Source organism: Suricata suricatta, chromosome 15, assembly GCF_006229205.1.
Source record: "Suricata suricatta isolate VVHF042 chromosome 15, meerkat_22Aug2017_6uvM2_HiC, whole genome shotgun sequence".
NCBI lineage: Eukaryota > Metazoa > Chordata > Mammalia > Carnivora > Herpestidae > Suricata > Suricata suricatta.
Window position 1 is genome coordinate 70,414,299 of NC_043714.1, and position 25,424 is coordinate 70,439,722.

Below are 25,424 nucleotides of genomic sequence, written 5' to 3' on the forward strand. Positions count from 1 at the left end.
AGGCCAGACAAACATCAGCCTTACTGATTAACCAGGCCCACCAGCTGCTCAGCAGCCTTGGGGAGGCCACAAGTGCCACCTCTGCCAAGGTGGCCAAGGGTCAAGGTGGGGCTGGCGCGCAGGCCCAGCCATCAGGGATCTTGAAGGCCAGCAGTGGCGGGGCCCCTTGACTTGGGTGTCAACTCTTGGAGCCTCCAGAGGTCCCTGTGGTGGGTGTTTTTCTGTCTCAGCCGAGGAGAGGAGGCATTTCCTGTGATGCTGTAACAAAATGCCACACACTTAGGGCTTAACCCAGCACGGCCGTGCTGCCTTGGAGGTCAGGAGATGGGCCTCAGTGGGCTCAAATCAAGGACGAGCTTCCTGGTGCGGTTCCAGGGGAGGATCCCTTTGTTTGTCCTCTCGGATTTCCAGAGGCTGCCCACTAACGCTTGGCCCGGGTCCCCACGTCACGATGAGGTCACATCCCTGTCTGGGACTGTGCCTCTCCTCCGGTGCTCTTTAAAGTGCCCTTGCGACCACAGTGGACCCGCCCAGGTGATACAGGCTGGTCTGCCTTAACTCATTCCTTCCTGCAAATTCCCTCCCCATGTAGGGCAACATAGTCCAGTGTCTGGAAATAGGGCCCAGACGTCTCTGGGGAGGGGCTGTTATTCAGCCGAGCACGGTGAGTGTGTGCTGTCTTTGCAATGATCACTGACAGATTCCACGTCCTAAGGTCACCAGGCTTCCTTCCCACTGACTGAGAGATACAGGCATTCTGAACTTTTCCTTCCACAGGGCCATCCCCCAGGGTGACAAGGTGTGCCTGTCTGTCTCCCGGTGGAGGACATTTCCCCACACCCTTGGGTCCTGTTTGAGCTTTGCCATCCTATTTTCCACCATGAGTCCTCTCTTGGCCTCGGATGTGGAGCTAGAGTTGGCGATGCTGAGGTCATGAGTGACCTTGGGAAAATTCCTGCTGCCTTTGACCCTCCTTTTCCCCTTGCACAAAGGCTCAGTGCTGTCTCCTCCCCAAAGCTCTCCAGAGGATGGGTTGAAATGGTAAACTGTAACTCAGATAACTCAAATACCCATAAAGGCCCCCTTGCCCTTTGGAACAAGGATAAGGGCTCTGAGAAACGCAGCCCGGTTTCTGGTGCTTCCCCGCTGTAGATCCTCTGGAAGGCTCTGCGATCAAGCTCCCTCCCCGGCCCTGCGGGGACTGTGTGGTCTGGCCCCTGCTGCCTCTCGGCCCTCACCCAAGATTCTCCACCCTGGCTGCAACGGTTCCTTGAACGCACCATGCTGGCCACCCTTTCTGGAACTTGTCCTTGATTTCCTTTCTGTGCAGGGCCCGCGTCCCCAGCAGCATGAACCGTGGGGCACCTGTTGCCCTTGAGATCCTAGCACTCGGGCCCCATCTCTTCGGGCAGGTCTGACTTGCCCACACAGTGTGAATGGTTCCCTGCTGACTCCCCACCACTGTCCCCATAGTGTTACCACACTCTGTGTCTGTGCCTTCATCCCCTTTGCCACGTTCCTCCTCCCCCTGGGCACCCAGGCCGCCACACCTCCCCACTTCCTTGCGGAGAGGTGGGGCAGGTGGCACGTGGGCAGGAGCGCCGTGTTTTCCAGTTTCCAGCGCTGGTGTGTGAGGCTCTCCCGCACGGGCCCCCATGTTCTCCCCCCATCCCTGTCTGCAAGGCTGGGGGGGGGTCCCAGCGGACTGGCAGGCGTGTCCCACGATCGTGAAGCCGCACCCCAGGCCTGGGAAGGCCTGACAAACAGCCACACTGGGTCCCTCCGCCGGCAAGAAATGGGTTTCTATTGGGGGTTGTTGGCCGACATTGGCATTTTTATTTTGTATTTTACTCATTTGTATTTTTAATTTTATTTGTATTTACTTGTTTCCTGCCCATTTTGCTAAAAGCTCCCCTCCGTGCACAGATCCCAGGCTCCCTGGTCCCCGCGGCGGCCTCCCACACTCTCTGACACAAGGCGGGCCCACCACCAGAGCTTGCTGAGCAAAAGGATCAATGAGTGAATGAAGGAGTAGAATTGGCCCGACTCCCCTTTCTACACTCTAGAAAACTCCAAAGCCCCACGTCTTGGCAAATTTTGCGTATTCCCAGCGACTTGGGCTCAAGGACTCAGACTTCCTGGCACGTTACTGTCCTTTCTGCTGGGTCATTAAGTCTGGGCGTCTTCATTCCATCTTCTTAGCATTACGACCCGTCACACACGGAGCCCCATCCCTTTCTGTGCACACACACACACGTGCACACGCACACGCCGGCCGAAGCCCTTGTGGGTCCCGGGCACTTGACTGAGGCGTGTGGAAGGCAGCAGAACAGGACACTCCCCCGCCGCAGCCGCAACCAGTGCAGCGACCTGGTTCAAACCTCCCCATCGTCCCCTCCGCCCAGCTCTTTCCACTGCCACTTCCTGTTGGACCGCGTGTTTGTTTCCTGGCTTCCTTTTCCACTTCCTCCTCTTCTCTCCCTCCTTGTGATGGATTGTGATTTTTTTCCATGGTTGTGACAATATCTCCCATCGGGCCTCCTCTTCTGTTAGGTGACCTCCCTCCGCCCCCAGCCCCCAGGAGTCATCTGTCTCCGCCTCCCGACTCAGGGCAGGCCTGTCACCCAGACAGAGCAAGGACAGAGTGGTGGCGGTTACTTCTGAGACCAGGTCAGCCCGGTCTGGGACCTGCTGCTGCTGCTGTGGCCCACTGGGACCCTGGCTTTTGGAAACCTGGGCTTCGCTGCAGAAGTCCAGTCTCCTGAGGCCGCCATGCTGGGAAGACACCCAGAGCACAGGGAGCCGCCATGACGATGGTGCTCTTGTCCCCAGCCCGGAAGGAGGCCGCCTCAGCCACGGACTGGCCAGCACAGATGCTCTTGATGTTTCCAGTGGCCTGACGTGGAGACAGACGTGCTACAGAGTCATCCCAGACGCTGGGGAGCAGACCCGAGCCCCCCTTCCCGGGCTCCGTGCCAGGTCCTGCCAGAGTTTCTGGGCATCATGGACTCGAGGTCTTCCTTCCCTGCAGGCTCTGCTCCCCAGCAATGCAGCAGCTGGCACTGCCTTGCCCTGCTCTCTTTGCAGTTAAAGAGATTCCTCTCCTTTTCTGAAGCCTGGCACCATAGCCATTTCTTTTGTTGGTTTGCTTTGCCCTCAGGGTCTCCGATTCTACCCCAAGTGGCTTGTTAAGGCATTTTTCTAAACAGAACTTCTCTTTGAGAGGTGTTCTGATGCCAGCAATTAAGAGAGTAAAGTGTTTTATCTCCGCCAAGTGCTCCAGTGCTTGGCACATACGTCCACTCAATTAATGTTAGTCTTAAATTCTGTATTCTTTTCTGAACTCCCAGGGAGCTGGAAGGTGAATAAAAGGCTGGGGTAAGGGAGGGGACTTTTGGATTCCAGAAACACGCATTTGGCTTGTGTTGGACTCGGCATTGGTGTGAAGCAGGATCCAGGAACAAAAGAGCCCTTATCATGAAGTTTAATAGAGACAATTAGTACAGAGAATTAGGCACAAAGGTGTCTGAGGAGTTGAAAGACTCACACCTCGGGTTGCCAGAGAAAACACAGGGAGGCTAGTTAAATCTGCACTTCAGATAAACAAGGATTTTTTTTCACCTAAGTATGTTCCGTGCATATCTGGGGATGCTTCCCCTTAAAACTGATATGTTGTTTGTCTGAAATGAAAATCCAGCTGGACTTCCTGTGTTTTTATTGACTAATCCTGGCAGACTCTCCTTCTGAGGTTCTTTGAGGCATCCTGGAGCCTTTCAGTACAGAAGGCATCTCTTCCTGGGATGGGCCAAGAGAGAAGGGGTTGGTACCAGGGGCTGTGGCTGTCCCCTGGAGCTCACAGCCTGTCAGGGACAGCCTCGCTGGGGCTGCGACCCAAAGGGGTGAGTCCACCTCAAAGATGCTGCCTGAAGCAAAGGGAGAAAGCCCGTTGCTCTCTCCCTCCTCCTGCTCTCTCTCCCATCAAGGCCTCCCATCCGTGGCCCAGTGAGCCCGGGACAGAGGGGACAAGGGTCCAGTGTCTGCATGTACATTTCCCATACTTACCAAAAATGTATTTGAGGGGCCCCTGGGGGGCTCAGTTGGTTAATTGTCTGACTCTTGATTTTGGCTCAGGTCATGATCTCACGGTTCTCTAGGTTCAAGCCCCACGCCAGGCTCTGCACTGACAGCATGGAACCTGCTTGGGATTCTCTCTCTCCCTCTTTCTCTGCCCTCCCCCTGTTCTCTCTCTCTCAAAAATAAATAAACTTGAATATATATATTTGACTTCTTTATCCATTTCTTGATCCCTCACAATGTTTGTGGAAACATGTTAAGCAATTCAGAGGCGTTGTGTCATTTGATCCTTTACCAAACTGTGGGGAAGGCTCGATTCTTTTCCATATTTTACGGATGAGGACATTGGGCCTCAGAGAGATTAAGAAATATCCCTAAGGAAGTATGTGTCAGGGTCAGGTGTTTGCTACATCAGCAGGAGGGGCTTTAGCCCTCAGGGCAGGAAGGGAGACGGATGGAAGTCAGAGAGCCAGGGCCGGCATCAGTTCATCCAGACCATTGGGTCTGCAGGGGCGCCATCTTGATCTACATCCGCCATGCTTCGGCTGATGCCTCTCATTCTTGCTCTTCCTAAAGGCATCGAATCCATGTACTCTCTCCTTCCAATACCCAAAACCCTGGCAGCCAAGCATGGTAAGAAAGCAGCAAAATATAAGAGCTAAGAGCCAGAACCCCGTAGCCAGAGGGCCGATTCAAATCCTGGCTCTGGCATTTATTAGCCGTGTAACTTTGGGCGAGTCACTGAAGCTCTCTGGGCCACATCGGTCTTCATTTATAACACGGGGCTGAACGTGACGAAGATGATGAGGGTGGCGGTGATGATGATGGTGTTATGCGCAGTACAGTTGTGCGCACTGCTCATGCTCTAGACCGCTTCTGTGTGTAACGGGGTCAGCAGCAGCCATGCTGCGGGGAAGGTCCAGTGAATTCATCCATGTGACTGGCCCACAGTCTGCACTCGATTCATGCAAGCTGTTATTGTATACATCACAGAATCCGCTAAAAGCAGGGCAGTGTGCTAAGCGCTGTGAGTACAAAGCTAAACATCTCTGTTACCGAGCGATAGGGAGGTGAGACGTGCCGGGAACCACACCATTTTACCAAGTCGTCCAGATCGCTCATTAAGGTCCTGCCATGAGCCCGGTGGGGACAGGAGACAGCAGGCAGTGGGACTGAGGGGGCGCGGGTCCTGTAGAGAACACCGGAAGGGCATGGCATGGGGAAGAGCAGACACACAAGTGGGGTTGATGGTGAGATGTGGGGGGCAGGACGGCAAGGGGAAGCAGGAAAGACAGAGTCTGACGCTCACCCGACTGAGCCACCCAGGTGCACCCTGTCCAGCATTTTTTACAGTGACGCCTTTTCCTTAGCCCACACGATGGAGCACCAGCTCACTGCTAGGCAGGGTGCTGGGCGCTGAGAACACAGGAGTTCACGCGTGTCTGATTGAGAGCTCCCCATGGGACGGGGTGGACAGAAAGGCGAAGAAGGAAATAATTCTGGCAGAATAAGCTCGGTGGGTGTCCTGGGCTCTAGGAGCCTGAGGAGGCGTTGGATGGGGAGAGCAAGAAGGGAAGGGCGAGTCACCCTCTAGCCAAGGCTGACAGGGCAGCAGATGACTTTCCAGGGGCCCAGAAGCCTGCTCCCTGCCAGTGTGGCCGGAAACACAAAAGCAGGAGAGGCAGCAATCCATGCGGCGGAACCAAGGAGCCCGGAAAAGCCAGAGGTTGTTGAGGGGGGTCTGGGGGCTGGGACTCGGCTCCCCAGGGGGTCCAGCCCAGGGAAGAATGTGACCAGAGGCATCACCTGACCAGCCCTGCTGTTCCAGACACTCCCACTCAGCTGTGCCTACGTGCGGCCGGACCAGGGAACGGCCACCACGTCACAACAATGACCCGGAGAGGCCACACCGTCCATTTTCCACCTTTAATAGGAAAGTTCAGCTGGTAAAGGGAAGCCACGTTTATGTAACAGGAAGCCTGATTTCCAGGACGTGCGATGCTTTCACAGCCCTATTTCTGGAACAATTCTATGGGCTCCAATTTCTTTAGAAAACTCCAGTGAAACCCCGTGGGCCAGAAGACAAGGAAGAGTTCAGCTTTTCTGTCTTTGTTCTTGGTGCTCCTGTTCCAAAGGCCAGGCTTCAGGGAACATGTAACTCGCACCTCTGAGTTCAGGGCTTCCAGAAGAATCCCCACCCATCAGACACAGGGCTGGACAGCTGCCCGGAGACTGGGCCCAGAGGGAACTCGTGCTTCCCTGACCCCTGGCCATGGGCCCAGCGATGCAGACACTGGCCCCTAGATTCTCTCCAAAGCAGGACAGTCAGGGAATCAGGGTCTGATCTCTCCACCACTGCTAGGACCCCAGAGACATGGGGCAAACCTTTTATTCGTCTTGAGCCCTAATTTCCACATCCCTAACTAGGGATTCTTATTACATGTATTTGCCATCTCATAGGACCCATTGTATCAAATGAGAAAATATAGGCAACAAAATTATGTATCACTATTTTAATTACTTTCTTTAGTTTTTTTCTGAATTTGGGTGAAATCCATATAACAAATAATTAACATTGGAACATGTATTATCCGGTGGCATTTAGTACTTTCACTGTTCTGCAACCACCACTTCTAGAAAGTTTCAGAACCTTTGTATGAACCCAGGATCTAACCCTGTGTTCATTAAGCATTTACTCCCATGCCCCTCCCCTGCAATGCAGTGACAAACTGTGGCTGTTTCCCACACATAGAATCCTGTCATGTGTGACCTTTTGTGTCTGGCTCTGTTCACTTACTACAGTGCTTAATATGACCAGGGCATCAACATGCTTCATTGATACTTCATCCCTTTCAGAGCTGAACAGGATTCCATCGTATGGCTCACCATTGACCCATTTTTCTGGAGAGAGACGCCTACGTTGTTTCTATCTTTTGGCTCTTGTGAATAGGGTCCCTAAGAGCATTCTCGTCCATGTGTTGGAAGACCTGTTTTCAATGATTAGGGGGCACATCCCGATGAGCAGGATTCCTGGGTCAAGTGGTGATTCCGTGTAACTCTTTGGGGACCCACCAAGCTGTACTGCACACGGAAGTGCCATTTTCCATTGGCGCCAGGGGTGCACATGCACAAGGAGTCCACTTTCTCCGAGACCCGGCCAGCCCCTGTCGCATTCCGTGTTTCCGGTTTGCAGCCGTCCCGATGGGCGTGAGGTAGGGATCTCATCAGAGTGGTGGCTGAGGATGTCAAGCGTTTTTCACGAGCGCGATGTCCATTCGTGCATCTTCTTTGGAGAAATATCTGTTCAGATCCTTTGACCATTTTGAAATATTGTTTGCCTTTTTGTTGTTCAGGTGTAGGAATTCTTTATATACCCTGGAAATTATCAGGTATAGGATTTGGAAAGAATTTCTCCCATTCTGTAGGTTTTTAAAAAGAATTTAATTTTAATTCTAGTTAGAAATATTTTTTAAAAAGTGCTATGCATTGATAGATTGAGCATTGCCGCCTCTGCCTTGCTCCTTCCCTCGCCCTGCTTTCCTCCTTCTGTTTCTTCCTCCCCCCTCCCCCTTCTTCTCCCCCTTCCCCTCCCCCTCCTCCCCTTCCTCCTCCTTCTCTCCCTCTCCCTCTCCCTCCACAGAGAAAGAGAAATGACTTTATCTTTCAGGAAGAGATTCCATTCACAATTTTCAGGAGTTTCCAAGTCCTTGAGGATGCCCGGACGGTTCACCGTGGAGCATCGCCAACTGTCCCTTCGTGGAATAAGGGAACTGGTCATTCTCAGGGGTCCGCGCCTCCCACCGGCTTGGAGGACCCGAGCCTGGGAGTGCGGCGCAGCCCTGGCGAGTCTTCGCCATGAAGCCTGGGCAACGGGCCTTCCCGTTCCAGAGCCATTCTGTTCAAACCTGCCCCATCCCTCACCCACGCATCGTGCACCCGGGCCAGGATCTCCGCTCTCTTCCGGGTCGGCAGGGGGGTCTCGGTCACGAGGGCTCACTGTGCAGCTGGGGAGGTGCCCCCCGGCCCTTCCCCCATCCCGGAGAGCGGCGGGACGCTGTGCAGAGCTGCAGGGTGCAGAGCGGGCCTTCGGCCAGGCTCCCCGTCCCACGTCCCGGCCCCGTGTGTCTCTGCCTCGCCGGGTGCTCCTTCCCAGCCAGCGCGTCATTGTCCGCTCGGGGCTGCTCACCTGGTCCTGGCCGGGTGCTGCCGAACCAGAGCCAGGCTGCGAAGCCCTTTGTGAAATGTGCACGTGGCGTAAATACACATTCAACCGCCACACCAAGTGGCCCCACAGGCACAGCGCCGTGGACGTCCCTACTCGCTCAGGGCTGCGCCCTTCGGTGCCCTCCGCTTCCTGAGAAGAAAGCCCGGCTTCCCCCCAGATTCCCAGGAGCCCCGGGTCCCGCTGCGCTGGCCCCATCTCAGACTCCACCTCCTGCCTCGGTGTCACGGGCCCTGCCACAGGGTGACCGCGCCACGCCGTGTCCCACCCCTGGGCCTGAGCACATGCTCGTCCTCTGCCCGGCACGCTTTCCCACCACTGCTTGGCTAACCATCTTTACCCCTCGCATCTCAGCTGAGTGGCCTCCTCCTCCGGGAAGTCTCCCTTGATCTCCCTAGACAAGCCCAGGCCCCGTGCTCCACGGAACTCTGGGTTCCTGAGCCACGACTCCTGGGGCTGGTCTGACCATCTCCACCCAACATACAAGGTGGCTCTGTCAGGACAGCAAAGGAACGCGTGCCTTCCCATGGCTGTCGCGGTCCTCTACACGGAGTACATAAAGACGGTCCACACGCCAGGCTGTCCGTGGGCATCGGTACCCACAGGCCCGGCCCACACAGATGAAAGCATGCGGGGGGGGGGGGGCCGTGAGTGCGGAGCGTGGCCCTCTTCTCCGGCGGCCTCGAGCCCTCCCGTCCGTCCTGTGTGCCCAGGCCCGTGTGGCTGGCCCGCTCAGGCTTTCACACGGGGCCAGGGTCAGGATCGCCTGCATGCTGCCCGCCCTGCCTGGACCCCGCGGGCCTTGAAGGAAGCCCGGGGCCCGTCTCCTCTGCCCCCTCCGTCGGGTGGGTTAAGTGTGTAACTCGATGGCCACCCATTGATCCTGGGTTTCTACGTCCTGTTGCAGGTGGGCTCCGGGGGGAAGCAGAGGCCACCGGTCACTTCTCCACCCGATCAGCAGCCCCGCTCTCGGGGCCTCAGGAGGGCGGTACCTGTCTTCTCACGTCGGGAGAAGCCAGTGAGAGAATACGTGCTGAGCGTCTGGCACACAGGAAAGACCCGCAACACGGCGATGCTGCCATGTTGGCCTCATACCTACGGTTACGTAATGTCCATTCTGCAGAGTGACAAACAGATCCCGAGAAATCGGGGTTCTCCGCACAGCTCACAAAGCCGATGAGCCGCGAGAGAGGACCACGGCAGGAAACCAGCGAGATTCCGGGGTCTGGAGGCCCCGCACGGCCCCGGCCGGCCATGCCGTGTGCAGAGCCGCGCACCTAGAGCTGTTCGGCCTCTCCACACCTCCTTGGGGCTTTGACCTGCCGCGGTGAGGCCCGCCTCTTCCTTCTGCCCCATTTCTCTCAGCCCAGGGGCAGAGACATCAGTCTTCTTAACTGGAGGGCCGTGGAACAGATAGTTAACGCCAGGTTTGTCTTTGTCTCTGTCTTTTTTTGAAGTCCTGACCTTACACAGGGGTGTGTGTGTTTTCTCATGTGGTGTTCAAGTGCTTTCTGGGTCCCCACCAAGCCCTGTCAAAAGAAATCCCTTCGAAGGTGGGTCTGTGGCGCCCTCTGGTGGCCGCCATCGCTAGGTGGCCGGGCCAGTGCTCCTGGCTGAGTCAGAATATGAGCCTTTGGGCAGCTTGACCTTTTTCCCAGGGCAGGACCTGCTCTACCACCGGGCCCAGCCCCCGGGGGGAGGGGGCTCATCTCCAAAGTGCTTCTATCTAGAGCGAAACTCACAGGCCCCCGGCCCCGTACTCGTGCGGGGAACGGAGGTGTTTCATTCCTAGTCAGGACTCATGACCTCAGTGCCTGGCTTTTAAAGTCTTGGGTGCACCCCTTCCTCCTTGGCAGGTTCCTTCACTCCCCCAGAGGCTGTTTCCTCATTAAATTCTCCTCTCCTGGGAGATTGTGCTTCTTGGCGGAATTGCTCCGGGATTAAATGAGATTCGTGTAGGCAAAGCACTTAGCCCCTGTTGACAGGGTGCAAAAGGGAACCTTGGTCATTATGGAGAATCTGCCACCTTTCCTGGCGTTGCCGCTATCTGGCTCTCTGCCTGTCCCCATTGGACTGAGGTCTCCGGATGGCAGAGACCTCGTGTCTCCCAGCGCCAGCCCCCAGTGGCCCTGGGTATTTATCAAATGAAATGTATGTAAACCTCAAGCACCGTAGTTTCCCCCACAACCCCATGAGGCAGACAAGTCTGGAATCCTTGCTCCCCATCACAGAGGAGTTCCATGTCTGGATCTCGGTCTCGGACCCTTGGGGCCTGTGGGGGACTCTGATCCCACCAAGCCTTGTTCTTAGGGGGTCTCCGGGGAGGGGAAGAAACCTTCCAGCAAGCTATAGATGTTCCCCAACCAAGCTCCCTGTTCTGGTTCAAGCTTCAGGAACGCCGGTCCCAGTGTCATGAAACATGGAGGGGAAGGCGTTCTCAGAAGTCATGGGGACCCGCAGGCAGCACAGGGGGCCTCTGAGGGTCCGCACACACCCTCGGGGCGTCCGGCTGTCAGGGCAAGAGTTTTCACAAGTACGCACCCTTCTGGAAAACCTGAGAAAGACGCTCTCAGCCAATGGCAGTCACAGCCCCTGGCTTCGGTCACCTGTGCTCCCGGAAGTGCGCCAGCCATCACGGGGAGCGCCCTGGCCCTGTGATGAGCAGGATGGTGGCCGTGACATGTGAGGCATGCCTGGGGTTCCTGAGGACCCTGCCGTCCCCCCAGACGATGGCCGCTTTCCTCTCACCCCCGGCAGCAGCCTCTGGGGCCAGAGCTGCGTCCCACACCGATGCTTCCAGACTCACCCCTCGCCACCCATTCTCCCCAAACTTTTTTCCTTGCTGCACCTGCCCTGTGGTTAACAGCACCGAATCTTTTCCTGGGTCCTGGCACCCGCCACCTTGCTGCCTGCTTTCCTTCCCTCCTGGTGGACTTTGCCTGCTCAGTAAGTGTGTTATTGCCCAATGCGTGCCCTTATGCGGGTGACTTCAGTGTCCCTGTGGAGTGTACATACAGCACCTGCCCTCCTCCTGGGCCCTGAATGTCTGTTCTCTCCTGACTTCCTCTTTCCACCTTCCAACTCGCCATCACCTAGAACCGCTCCGTCTCAGAGGCCGCTCAGACACCTCGTGCCACATTTCTTCCTGAGGTCATCCTGTCCTTGGCCTTCAGGGCCCTCTACAGCCCTGTGGAGCTGTGGGCTCTCTGCTTGGTCCGTCTAGCTTCCTCCTCCTGCAGTCTCTTACCGGACCCCCACCTCCGTGGTCTGTAACCTGGCAAGGTCCAAGTCTCTGTGTCCAGGGGTAGGGGTCTCAAGGCTGCAATCCCTCCTTTGCACGGTGAGGCTGGAGCTAACAGAGAGATTGATTCAGGAGCCTGTTGCTACTTGGACTTGGCTGTCAGGCTGACCTGGAGGACGCGGCTTAGAATTGCAGCAAAAAGTCCAGCTGTCTTTTGCTCGTCTTGTCCCCAGATGTGGCCTCCTGCCCGTTGCCGGCCTGGAGTGCTCTCCGTGGAGGCCCAGAGCCGGGAGGCAGTGCACTTCCCAGAGCCGAGTGGACCGGGGCTTCCTGAGCTGCCTTGTTGCTGTTTTGTGCGGCGGCGGTGGCGGTACTATTGTCTCTTCTTACAAGGGCGCTAATCTCATTCCACCCTCATGACCAGCGAAACCTGATCACCTTCCAAAGGCCCCCCTCCAAGCAGCATCGCCCTGGGGTTTAGAACTTCAACATATGAGTTGTGGGGACACCCAGTCCGTAGCAGTGGGTGGAGCTGAGTAGAGCCAGTCTCTGAACCCTTCATGTGCCCACAGAACGTCAGGTGTGGCCGGTGGCCTGCGTGTCTGAGAGGTAGGTTACTGGGATTCGCCCATCCTGCGAGGACCCAGTGTTTCAGCTGAAGATGATCAAGAGGGCTTCACCTTATTCTACGGGGATCCAGGGCTTGGTCCGGGGGGTGCTGGCCTCAGAGGGAGGGGAGCAGCAGGGGCACACAAATCCAACATCACCTCATAGATGGATATTGTGAAGTTGGGGGGACAGAACCTCTACTCGGTAGGTGTTGAATCAGTGAACACAGCAGAAGCAGAAACAGAGGTGGGTCCCTCCCCAGCAGGTACAGAGGGACCCTTGGATCAGTGGGGGCATGTCCTCCTCGGGCCCCCCAGAGCAAAGGAGTCCTGGACCTCACACGGCATCTTCACTTGGTTCTGAGCACAGAACATTTCCGTCTGTGACCTGACCTGTAGTGAATCCTGGTGTGAATAAACCAGCTGCCTAGGGCACGGCTGAGGCCAGCTGGGGAGGTCCCCGGGGGCTGGGCACCAGAGGAAGTGGGGACACCCTCCACCTTGCTGGGTGACGCTGTACCTCACAGGACAGGCACCCTTCCAAGCCACTCCCTCGTGGACACAGGGCAAAGCGACTTTTGAGGCAGACCCCTAAGCCCCATGGGAAACTAACAATGAGGAAAACAGAAGAAGAATTAAAAAAAGACGCGGCCCATGTGGAAAACACTCATGATTGTTGAACCTGTAGAACAAGACAGTGGGCTCATCCACTCTCAATCCGTGCTTATATTTAGAAATCTTCATGGCTTAAAATAAGAAGAAAGTAGAACACTTCTTCCCAGGAACTTCTTTTTGATTCCATCAGCTCTCTGCTGACTGGTCAAGCGCGTGTTTGGAGCTGCGTGAGGGCTGTGCCTGGAACCTTCCCAGGGTTCCCAGCACCAAATCCTGGAGAACCTGCGTTTGTGGAGGCGTGGGAGGCGCACAGCCCTGGGCGAGGAGGGCTCTGGCTCTCGTCCTCTGGAGCTGGGAAGGTGCCAGAGGGTCCTAAAGAAATGTCTTTAGGTCCTCAGGGCTCTCTGTAGAGGTCTTAAGCTAATTCGTTTCCCTGCCTAGGCTTTATGGGTGGGCCTGGGGTTGGGTGGATGAGCCTTCCTCGTGGGTTCACCCACAGGTGCCGCCACCTGGTGGCCCCTTCCCCACATTGCAGTTATAATGGGAACTCTCAGAGGTGGGAACCGGGAGAGGCTGGGTCTCAGGTGCAGTGCAGGCCGGGCAGCATGTTAACACCTGACAGCTGGACGCTGATGGGGTGAGGTGAGGTTAGCCAAGTGATGGGAAAAAGGAAAGGGAATCTTAAGAGTTGAAGACACCACTTGGAAAGGAAGCAGCACAAAAGCCCCCGTGGCGGGGGGAGGGGGGAGGGCAGGGGAGGGAGCAAAAGAAATCGGCCTGGGTGTCCCGGGGGAGGGGGCTCACAGTTTTGCTGGCGTTTCCTTCGCTCCTCACGACTTTAATAACACTGGCATCTCAGGGAGGCTCCCTGGGCACCAGATTCTCTTCTTAGCCTGTGGTGTGCATTAACTCAGTTACTCCTCCAGTGTGTTTCTAAGGTAGGCACCCCATCACCCAGATGCTATCCACAAGGAGCTTGGGCACAGAGAGGTTCAGGGAGCACGCTCAGGCTCATACAGCTAAGTAGGAACACAGGCCGCCCGGCTCCAGGACACCTGTGCTCCTCTGCGCACCCTCCTGCCTCCGGGGGCTGTTTCCCTAGGGTCACGACAGACAAACTTCCCAAATCAGCCTGGGAGACGCCCCCTGGGGAGGCAGCAGAGAGACCCGGAGCCCCAGATCTGCAGAGAGATCGCTTGCTTTGAACCCCACTCTGACCTCTTCTGGCTTTAACTCTGCACCTGTTTGCAAACGTGAAAACCAGGGACCCACAGGATAGCCCCTCAGGACTGCTGTGAGAGTTCAAGTTCACACCTAGCAGGGCCTCGTGTGAGCTGACACTCCTCACACCAATTTTACGTTGTAGAAGAAGCCCAACGTTGGATTTCTGGACGATCTACAAAATCAGAGATTTGTGCCAACTTTGGATCAAGCTTGGGATCCATCCATGGATGTCCCTGTTTATAGGGAAAACGTGAGCCCTCCTTCGCCCCCCCCCCCCGCGCCCCCTCCCCCTACCCCGGCCCTGGCCAAGGCTAGCTCATCCAGCCTCTGCTTGGAGCAGCTGCCGAAGATCCCCTCAGGTGGGCCTCTGAGTTATTTTCATCCTTGCCCGCACACCAGCTCCATGGCTGGTACCATCATGTCCATTTAGCAGATGGGGCAGCTGAGGTTAAGAGAGGTCAGGTGACTCGCCACAGTCACACAGCAGCCAGAGTCAGTTGCACTTGAGAGGCTGACGCTCTGCTTCCCGAACCTCTGGGCACTGGGCTGGGATGGACACTGAGCAGGACACTCTATGCAGGTGGACCGTTGGGCCCTTTTGTAGGACTGAGCACAGCCCCTGACCGGAAGCCATTGGAGAGGGGGGCGCAGAAAGGCATGGCCCCCACAGAAACACAACAAACACACCCAAACGAGAAAAATAGCTTTTTGTTTTAATTCACTTTGATTTGGATCATTGGAAATGTTCAACAATAAATAAGACAGAGCAGAGGCCGAGGAAGGCCGACTCTCGCCAGCTTCCTTCAGAACGCACCCGGGTCGGCCCTCAGCCACAGAACGAACACGGGAGCGAGTCCGGAGGGGAAAGAAAGCAAATTTTAACCAACAAGGAACCAGACACGGTCGCAAGGGACAGAAAGTACCCGAGAACCTTTGGCTTGGACGTTAATTCAGGGAGGTGCTGCCGCGGCTGGGGGAGGGGGGGCCACGGTCATGTGCGGGGGAGGGGAGGCAGGCGACAGCCAGCGCTGGGCTCACGGCCGTCCACAGGTGGACACAGTTGTGGTTCTGCCCAGTGAGAGAAGCTGAGGCAGGCAGGGGTCAAGTTCAACACCAGTGCAGACCTCTGATGGGCTGAGAGGGAAAGCAGGGGTGGAGGGTGCTGGGAGCAGCTGGCCGTTTGTAGGAGGCACATTGCAACTCATCTGGTAAGAAGCTGCCAATGCCCAAGGCCAGCACACCGTGAGCGCCACTGTGCTGGCCTCTGCCTTTCCTCCCACATCCCCTTCTCCTCTCTGCCCCCCAGAGGTGCGGGAGCCGGGTCTTCAGGAGGAGCAAGGAGAAGGCTGACTCCATCTCAAGACTTATGAGCCCAGACCACGGGGGAGGCTGACCAGCCGGGGACCCGTGGGCGCGTCTGCTTCCTCCCAGATGTCCATGATGGACACAGTGATAACCCCCGGGGGCGGGGGGGATGTGTGTCAAAGACAGCAGTGGGCTGGTGACGGCACATGGCCAGCGGCTAGCCATCTCCTGCTGGACAGAGACCCCTCAGGGCTTGCCCTTCCCTGGAGAGAGCATTTTTGGTGACACCCTTGTGAGCTCCTCTCTGTTTCCTGTTTTTGTGCTCAGGCTGCCTTGCTGAGAACAGTCAAGGCAGACATAACGGTTCTGAACATTCTGCTACTCTACCCCGCCCTTGACCCAGACTCCCAGTCCTCGGCCCCAGCACTGTTCAGGCATCGCCCTCCCCACCTTCTTGTCTGGCTTCCTTATTAAGTCCTGTTTTCTTGTATCTGGTTCTCTCGCTAAGCTCGGCCCATGGGGCTGGCCGGACCACAGCTGCTGAGGCCACAGTCTCAAAAGCCATTGGTTTAAGAACTTTCTTCTCTGCCCGGTGATGGCTCTGGGGGCCAGGAGCTACAAGCCCACCGCGCTTTCTGCCCTAACGGGGGGCGGGGGGTGAGGGCAGGGGCTCCGGGGGCACGTGAAAGCAGGTGCTGGTTTTGCAGGACGTATGGAGATGGCTCTCCCCCCTGGGCCCCGGTCTTTCTGGCTGTAGCCTCACACTGATGACCACAAGGCAGGGAGGCCTCTGCTCCGTGCCCGGGGCCCAGGGCCGGCTCCAGGGAGCCGCACGGTGAGCCCCACCCGAGAGCCTTCTCTGGCTGCATGTTCTGCATTATCCGGCCCGCAGCACGCTCAGTGTTCTGTGGGAAACATTCCTGCCCGATTCTCAGCCATCCCTACCCCCGGGGTATGACACTGACCGGCTTAAACCAGTCAGTGCTTTCAATCCCAGGCACAGTGACTGGGGCGTGCTGGGTTTAGCCCCCATGGGCAACACAAGGACGAGCCTGGTGAGGAGGAGGCAGAGACCCCTCCCTTCCCCCCCCATCACCCCATTGAAGGTGCTGGATGGAGCCCAGCTGGAAAAGCCCACCTCAGGGTGTTTGAAACAGAGAGCCAATGATGTCCTGTTTCTGCTCAAAATGTCTGAGTCGTGCGGTCACACTTACTGGTTCACTGTGGCAAGTCGCTTCCCTTCTCTGGGCCCTGCTTTTCTGATCGGACTCATGCTGGCTGATTGGTCCTGGGGACAGTCCTGAGGACAGCGGCCGCTGAGCCTGTCGTCCCTGTGGGGACGCACTTGCTCCGTCTCAGCGGCCGCTGTCCTCGGGGCCAGTCAGCCAACCAACGGAGGCTTACGTTTCTGATCAAGTCAACGTCCTCACGGCGATTTATGAGCCTTTACCGGTCATCGAGTCTTCCATTTCGGAGGAATCTAAAGCTGGAACACGTTGTCTGTTGGTTGTTGTTTTTACAGACCACATTCCGGATTCTGAATCTTTGAGGCTCTAATAAAGGCTAAGGAACCGGTCCCCAGGCCGATGCTCCTATGCACAGGCTTGGGGGGAGACAAGCATGGCAGGCCCCTTCTGGGGACCCTGTGACCTGCCTCATGCCGCCTGCGGCCCCGAGCGCCGCGAGAGCGCAGGGGACAGGCCCTCGGCTTCTGACACTGGCTTGTTTCACGCTCCACCAGGAAACTGTCATACCTCCTCAAGGTGGCAGCCACCTGTTCGCAAATGCTCTCAACAGGAGAAGTGGCTTTTCTGAAGTGTCAGTAACCAGAGCCCACAATCACTGTCCCCCACCCACGCAGTCCCCCCCCCTCCCCCGCCCCAAGGACGTCCCGCTGGCCTTGGGGGATTCTCAGCCCTAGACGGAATCTAATCCACAAGGACAGGGAAGGGAGGTGGGCCTGAAGGGAAGGAGGGCAGAGCACTCTGCAAACCTACCAGCCCGAGACCCCGGGGTCTGCCCACTGGCAAGCCTCCAGGCCCTAGATACCCCCCACCCCGAACCTGAAGAGCCCCACGGACCTAGGTTCACGCTCCCTCACGCCCCGGCTGCTAGGTGAAGAAAGAGCAGGCTCACTTCGACGATCAGGGCCAGCCACAGCGCCACAAAGTGCACACGACGTTTGCTGAATTAAAAGACTGAATCAATAAATAATCAGGAAGGCTGACGAAGGAAGATCAGAGAAGCCTGGGAGGGAGAGAATGAGGTATGTCTTCTCCCGCTCTGAAGGCCACGCTCCTGGGACTCTGGCAGCCTGCAGGACACGGTGCAGGTGGCCAGCAGGGCTGGGCCCAGAGCGTGGGTTCCCGGGGAAAGTGCTGGCTGGTGGAGGTTACATGGGTGGCCTTGGAAGGTCATGGGCACCACATCCAATAGTCTGTGAATGTGAGTAAGAATGGCATTCGGCCTCGGGACAGCACTGAGTGTCATCCTAGCTTTGCTGCCGCTCAGGCACTGCCTCGGGAAACTAGAAAAGACGTCCCAAGCCACAGAGCAAGGGGGCGGGGCACTGCTGGGGGTCCCCTCTCCCGAGTCAAGGCTTTTGCCTTGTTTCAGCCAATGCACGAATGTGTCCCCCAAACACAAAGGCACGCGGAAGTAGTCAGATCTGCTCTCAGCCGCAGGGATGCATTACTCAAGGGGACACGGGCTTGGGAAGAAGACTCCGCTGCGCTCTGAAACACGGTGCCTCGTGTCTGGGAAGACGGGGAGGCCTTCGGGGCGGGGCGCCTCTCCGGACACCACAAATGAGCTTTGGGAAGACAGCGGGGGGCCGGAGGGGGAGAGTTGTCCAGCCAAGTGAGGGAGGGGCCAGGCATCGTGCAAAGAAAGGCGCCATCTCGCCCCCAGTGTCCACATGGTCCAACGTGGCTCTGTCCCGAGGCCACCCCTGGGTCCCTGGGCAGCGGGAAAGTCTCTGCCCGTCCACCCTGCAAAACTGTCCTTTACTTTAGAATACAGGGGCTCAAGTATCTGCCCCCTCCCCGGAAGCCCAAGTGACCTCAGTGATTGGAGACCGGACCCCCACCGTGTCTCCCCACCTTCCTCCGGCTCCAGGGCAGCAGTGAGGGGGTGCTCTCCATCCCAGGCTAGTTCTGAGACTTGCTCCACAGGCCCGGCGAGGCTCGGGCACCTTGCTGAGGAGACACTGCCAAGGGCTGGCAGGCAGGGGGCTGCGAGGGGCCCACCGACACCCCCCTGCCCCCGAGGCTGGCCCTCGAAGCTCCCAGGACGGGACGGCCCCGGCGCGAAGCGGGGGCGGGACACCGAGAGGCGAGCCTCAGTCCTCCTCGGCAGCGTCATCTCCCCTTGAATATCCGGATTTTATTGATGGACGCCAAGGTGGCTGTCACGTTGGACTCGAAGTCGCCATCGTGCACCCCGGTCTTGCGGAAAGCCCCCGCCGACGGGTTGTTCTCCCAGTAGTGATGCCAGTTCCCCTTGCTGTCTGCCCCGAAGCCATACAAGTCCACCTGCGGGGGCAAAGCGGAGGTCGGACCCTGATGCAGGGCTGTGCGCAGAGCCGCCAGGATGCTTCCATAGATGCCTAGAAACCGTTCCCCGTAGAACCTGTCTGGTTCCTTACTGGACTCCCAGGGGCTCCGTGGAGCAAAAGCAAGGGATGCAAAAGCCAAGGCTAATGCCGGGAGGCGCACTGGGAGGCTAGCTCGTGGGTGGCCCTGGGGCAGGACAGGCTCCTCTCCTGGAAGGCAGGCTCCTGGGGCTGGGGAGGAGGAGTGGAGGGGACAGCAGGGCTCCCAGCTCTGCCACCTGCTGGTGGGTCCAGGGGGCATCAAACCACTATTCTGAGCCTCACTTCCCTCATCTAGAAAATGGGTGGAGAGGAATGACCCTAAGGAGACAGGTGGTAGGTGCTGACCGTTTTCTCCCCTTAGGCTACTATCCACGCAGCCCAGGGCCCTCACGGGCCAACTAGCGGGGGCCCGTTCCCACACGTGACAAGCGTTTACTGAGCACTTCCTCCCCGCCAAGCACTGCGGTAAACACATCCGAGTTCATTATGGGGGCCGGGAGTCAGGGGTCAGAGCACCAGTGAGGACGGGGGCTAATGTCAGGGCTCCCGAAGCACAAAGGACAGACAGCAGGGCCAACGACTCAAGGGATCTGAGACGGCAGGTGACATTTGAATCTGGCCTCGGCAGGGGAGTTGGAGATGCCCTGGAAGGAGTATGCCCTCTGGGGAGAGGAAATGCCTTCCGGGCTGCAGGGGCGTGGAGGGCAGGTTTGGGGGGTGGGGCTCCACCGGGGGCAGGAGAAGGCTCTGTGGCCCTCTGGCTTTCCCATAAAGCCCAGCAGGGCCACGGGGCCCCAGGGCAGGAGGGAAGGGAAGGGAGCAGGCAGCCAGGTGGAGGTGAGGAGAAGTGGCTTCTGGGGACAGTGCAGGCTGGGGGTGGGGGATGGTGACAGAATGGCCCCTCCCCGGATTTCACCTAGGAGCTGGACAGGGAGGGCCGGGGATGGCTGCAGGTGACATCCGATGGCCCCACCTGACGCGGGGCCAAGGAGGTAGGCTGTATGTGTTGTGACCCCCCTGCCCCTCTGCCCAGGGTGGCAGGGAGCACCCCAAATCAGGCGCGGGCATGGCCTGGTGGATGATCGGACAGGTCCACGAAGGAAAACACAAAACACGCTCAGTGCAATCACTGGTTCTCAGCCTCGGTGAACAGAGGAACCCCTGGGTGCCTGGTTTCCACGGTGGGACATTCCAGTGAGCACGGCCGGCCGTGGTCTGGGTGCTGAGATTTAGCTCTGGGGATGCTTCTAATAGCCCCCAGCTCTCCCTGCTTCCAATCTGCTGTTACTCTGCCCCCCAATCCAAGCCTCCCCCCCCCCCGCCGCCCCGCCGCCTAGGACTCGGCCTCCGGAGCCTGCACAGAAGGAGCCAGAACTCTGGCCCCCGCGAACCTTCTCATGAACGGCCAGAGAGGCGCGGCAAGACCCGGCATAGAGAATAGGGACGGAAGCTTCCGGAAGGAGAGCTACGCTGGGACCGGGGGCAAGGCTGGAGGCCAGCCTGGAGGTAGACGCGCTCCCTGACGCTCTCAGGGATGGGGAATGAGGGGGTTTCCCGTGGGGGGCGCGGCCTGGCAGGCACGGGCGGGGGGAGGAGGGGCCGTACCTCATCGCAGATGTGCAGCGAGAAGATGACGGACAGGATGCCGGTGGACGGGTACCGCCCGTGGCCCTGCAGCCAGCTGTCGAAGACGTACTTGATGAAGGCCGGGTGATAGATCAGGATCTGCGGGAGGACAGCGCCCCCGTGAGCCCCTGCCGGGTGCCCCGCATCGCTGTGCCGCGGGGGGCCGCACCCCTGCGCCCGTGGGCCCGCCTTCTAGTGGGAGGGGTGGACGGCAGCCTAACCACGGAGGCAGAGAGTGCTAGAACACAACTATGGAGCCGGGGAGAGAAGTTAAGCAGAGAGGCAAGAGACTACAGGGGTGGGGAGAAGGGGACATCCGGTGATCTTCAAATCAGGCCAGGGAGGTTCCGCATGTGGTGGGGACAGGGACGCCCCTGTCACAGGGCAGGAAAGCACGGGCACTGAGCCACCCACCCGTCCTGCTGGGTGTGGGTCTAAATGATCTCCGTGCTGGCTTTCCCTCTCCTCATGGTAGAGATGAGGAAACCCCGCTCAGAGAGGCTCGGTGATGTGCCCGGTGTCACACAGCCAGCTGGCCGGGAGGTGTCTGGTGTCAGCCCTGCCCCTGACTGCCCTGCCACGGCTGCCTGGAGAACAGCGAAGGGGACTTCTCAGGCGGGAGGGGAAAGCATGTCCAGGAAGCCCCCAGGAGTGGACGGGGACCTGGGACCATGTGGGTGGGTCTCTCATCATTCCGCCGGGCCTCAAGGGACTGCCATTCACCCCCTGGGCCCTACGAGGACCCCCAGATGGCCTCCCCGGCTCCCTGGGCAGTGCACCCAGTGCAAACGGCGGGTGCTGGGGGTGCTGGGAGGTACCACAAAGTGGCTGTGTGTTCCCGAGCAAGTTACTCGGCCTCTCTGACGCTGACCTCACCATCTACGAAGGACAGCACATGCAAAGGACCAGTGGGGCGGACACTCCACTTCTTTCATCCTTCCACCCTCTGCCCACATCTTGGCCCACCCCATACCAGGGTAGGGGGGGGGCCCTGGGGAGATGGAGCTACGGGGCTGGGAGGTGAGGTCTGCCTTGAGGAGCACGTGCACAGCCACACAGCCCTGGCCCTCAGAGAGTGGTGGACATCAGCATCCCTGGTGGGCTGGTAAAAGCCTGGGTTGCCGGGCCACCGCCTTCCAGACTTTCTGACCCAGTAGGTTCGGGGTGGGCCTGAGTCTTGGCATCGTGACAGGGTCCCAGTGATGCTGCTGGTCCGGGGCCCCCACTCTGCCGAACTTTCCCGGTGTCTGTGGAGCAGGGAGGCCGAGTCGGGGCTGCGGCTTCCACGGGCTCTCTGCAGCCTGGAGCTGGTGCCGGGGAGGGGGTGCTCTCTACAGCGTGCAGAGCCTTTGAAATGGGCTTGAGCTCAGAGGACAAGGGGCTGAGCTCGGACTCACCTTATTCTTTTTCACTTTGATCTTCGCGGGGACAGGAACGTAGGTGCTGCAAGGGGAGAAAGAGCAGGTGGTTAATGTGGCGGTGGGGGTGCGGGTGGGGGGTCCAGGCCGCCTGCACGAGGCTCTGGAGGGGAGACACTGGAGAGAGAGGGAGGGAGGGACATGGGCTCCCTGCCACAGCCCTGTCCTCCCGTAGCAGTGGCCCACTGTAGACACCAGAGGGCGCCCTTGGCTAATTCAAGGACGTCTTTAAAATGCTTTCCCCCAGGAAAGTTCAGGGGTGGGGAGGGGACCGGCCCAAGAGCACACATTCCAGCCCCTGCGGCGCTGGCTGATGGGCCCCACGAGCACCCCCTTTCATCTGCAAGGTTACGTGTGCCCCAAGACGAAGGGGCCTCCCCAGCCCAGCCCCCCAGCCGCCCGGCGGACTCACTGGGAGATGGTGCCCGTGGTGGTGGCACTGATCACCCACTCCAGGTCGGTGGTCTTGAAGGGGACCAGGACCATGCTGACGTTCTCCCCCAGCTCCCGGAAGCTCTCGGGGTACACCAGATGGTGCGTGGTCTTGCTGCCGACGTCGGCCTCAAAGCCCGCCGTGGGCGCCTTGTTCATCCTGGGGGACAAGGGACAGTAGGTCACATGGGCAAGGCTCCGGGGGTCCGCTTCGGCTCCGCGAGCCTGTGAGGCCACTGCGGGCGTGTCACCCTCTGTGGTGGGTCCCAGCTGCCCCAGCTGTAAAATGGACTTGATTCAGACACCGCGCCAAAGCTGGTGGCCTTTGTTCCCTCCTCTACGCTCCGGAGTGAGCAGGACCCCTGGCTCTGCGGACCGCTGCCGGCGCCCAAGGCGTGACGCCCCTCGTGGACGCCTCAGCGACATCCGCGCCGGGAGGTGTCCTGTGGCCCTGCTCTGCGGTGGACAAAGTCCAGACGCGGAGAACTCGTCCCGGACACAGAGCCACGAGTGTCAGCCTCCAAGGCACGCCTGTCTGACCGGCTAGGCCTCACCACGGACACTCCCGCGGCCCGCCGAGGACTCCGAGCCTCCCCGGAGCCCAGAGAGCGGTCTAAGGACATGGACGCAGAGACCGCAGAAACAGGAGACTATTCTAGAAGGCGGCTGGGGAACGGCAGCCCCATTGCTGCCTGTCCTCGCGCTGAGGGCTCGTGACGCCCAGGGCCGAGCGAATGGCGGTGGAGGTTCCCCAGGACGCTCAAGGGACATGTCCCTCTGGAAGCTGTTTTACGTGGTGACAGGGAAACGGTTTACGTTAACGACGTACAGTTTTATTGTGGCCTAGATTGCAAGACGGGACTGAATTTTAAGATTAAATGAGAGTCTTCAAACGGATCTTGCCCTCTCGCCAGGCGTCTCCAGGCCCGCTGGCCCACCTCCTTCCGACAAGGCACCGCTGGGGAAACAGGCCTTCGGGGGTCCGGGATGGGGCTGGGATCCGCGGGGAAGCCCGGCCAGGCCAGGACGGGGGTCTCAACCTCCGGACCCCGAGCCGAGGCCCTGCTGAGCTCCGAGGGGTCAGGCGCTCACCTCAGCACGAAGTCGTGGCCGTCTATCTGGGGCCCGTACCAGGACGCCCTCAGGTTCCCCGAGTTGCCCACGACGGCACAGCGCCGGCAGCCCCCTGACCTCTTCTCCAGCAGGGGGTCCACGTTCCCAGGCACCACCTGGAAGAGCTCCTTGATGGTATCATTCAGGTTGGTGGGTTGTTTCTCCCGCTGGAGCCTCTGTGGGGGGGGGGGGGACAGGTGAGCCCAGCTGTGCTGCCTCTGGGGGCACAGCCCCCTGGCTGCCGGCCCTGAGCTCCCCACGTGCTCACTGGGCCCTGAGTACCCCCCCATGCTCATGCTCACTGGGCACTGAGCCCCCACCCTGTGCTCACTGGACCCCGAGCCCCGCCCCCCTGTGCTCACTGGACCCCAAGCCCCTCCCTCTGTGCTCATGGGGCCCTCCCTGGCACCCTCCTTTTTGCCGGGCACCTGAAGGCTAAGGAAGCTCAGACAGCCTCCTCCCCTCCGGGAGCCCAGGGGCCCCTCAAGGAGATGAGAAGAGAGCCTCACTCATTCTGCAGAAGTTTCCTGAGCATCTACTGTGTGCTAGCGACTCTGCCAGCCACTGAGGCATTGAGTGGGGTAATATGAGAAAGCCACCAGGGAGAAGGGTGAGGGGACCCACCACCTCCACCACCCCCACCTCTGCTCCCTTTATCCGCCCCCCGCCCCCGCCAGGGACCACTGGGCTCTAGCAAGACCAAAACCCCAGTGCTTGGCTGGATGCATCAAGGCCTCCGAGGTCTGCCTAGCAAATTGTTTCCACCCTCCGACCTCCTCGCTCCTGAGAGAACCTGGAGACACTTCCCAAGGAGCGCCCCCTGCCCCTGTCGCTGGGCCGCTGTGTGTGCAGCACACCACGCCGGAGCTGCAGGCGAGAAGGAGATTCTGGGGCCCGGGCTGGTGGAACCATGTCCCAAATCCAATCCAGGACCCACACTTTCAGAAACTGAATGTAAAGTCTCTCCCACGACAGGGCCCCTGTCTCACACCCTTGGAACTTAGACCTTGGGAAAGCCCAGCCCCTGGGGTTGCAGGGCCCGGAGGAGGGGGCCGTGGGGGGAGTCCCACCAGCCTCTCCCGGCTTGAGGCTCGGGGCAGTGGCTGGGAAAGAAGGGAGAGGCTGGAGTTTGCTTTGGCCGGGACATCAGTGGCGGGGCAGATGGGGACATCTAGAGGCACACAGTCCCCCACCACCCCGTGACGGAAGGAATCGGTCTCCAAAGGAGAGGCCCATCGGTAAGCCCAGATGGCTCCTTTAGTTAAAACCTCCGGCCCGTCCTCTGCGCCTGTCATGGGAAAGTGACGGCACTAAGACCTGGGCCACTCAGCACACCCCCTCGGAGGTCATAAGACATAGAAAAGAGAGAAAGAGAGAGAAAACAATGGTTGGGGAGCATATAGAGAAGCCAGAGCCCACATACGCTGTTGGGGAACGTAAAACGGTGTGGCCGCCTCATAAAACAAACACAGAACTACCGTGTAAGCGGGCAACTCTGCCCCAAAGCACAGCCTCAAAAGAACAGAAAGCCGGGTCACCAGCAGATGCGTGTCCCCCCATGTTCGCAGCAGCCGCAAGGTGGAAGCGAATGTCCCCTGACAGGTGAACGGATGGACAGGTGTGGAGTATCACTCGGTCATAAAAGAGAAGGAAACTGTGATCGACGCTACGGCGTGGATGGGCCTTGGGAACATATGCTCCGTGAAGTGAGGCGGACACAGAAAGACCAATACTGAGGGGGCCGCTTCTGGGAGGTCCCTCGTGGGGTCAGGTTCCTAGAGACAGAAGGCAGAATGGTGGCTGCTCGGGGCAGGTGAAGGGGAAGGGGACTGGCGTGTAACAGGTGCAGGGTGGGGGCACGATGAAAAACCGCCGGCCTGGACGGTGGTGAGGGCTATGTGAACGAGTGAATGTACTTCATGCCACCGAGCCGTACGCTTAAACATGATGA

The 25,424-nt window shown here is 58.8% G+C and overlaps 1 protein-coding gene across 4 annotated transcripts in view; it reads right to left on the minus strand.

The window, feature by feature from the left end:
• Positions 1-14,674: 14,674 nt before the first annotated feature.
• ST3GAL1 (ST3 beta-galactoside alpha-2,3-sialyltransferase 1) overlaps positions 14,675-25,424 on the minus strand; it is an 81,700-nt gene continuing 70,950 nt past the window's right edge. For all 4 annotated transcript variants that reach the window (XM_029923247.1, XM_029923244.1, XM_029923245.1 and 1 more), the window contains 5 exons: positions 23,453-23,649; positions 22,341-22,520; positions 21,908-21,953; positions 20,490-20,609; positions 14,675-18,822 (listed from right to left, as the gene is read on the minus strand). In XM_029923247.1, coding sequence (XP_029779107.1) covers positions 18,649-18,822; positions 20,490-20,609; positions 21,908-21,953; positions 22,341-22,520; positions 23,453-23,649 — 717 coding nt within the window. In that variant the 3' untranslated portion in view covers positions 14,675-18,648. The remainder of the gene's footprint in view (positions 18,823-20,489; positions 20,610-21,907; positions 21,954-22,340; positions 22,521-23,452; positions 23,650-25,424) is intronic.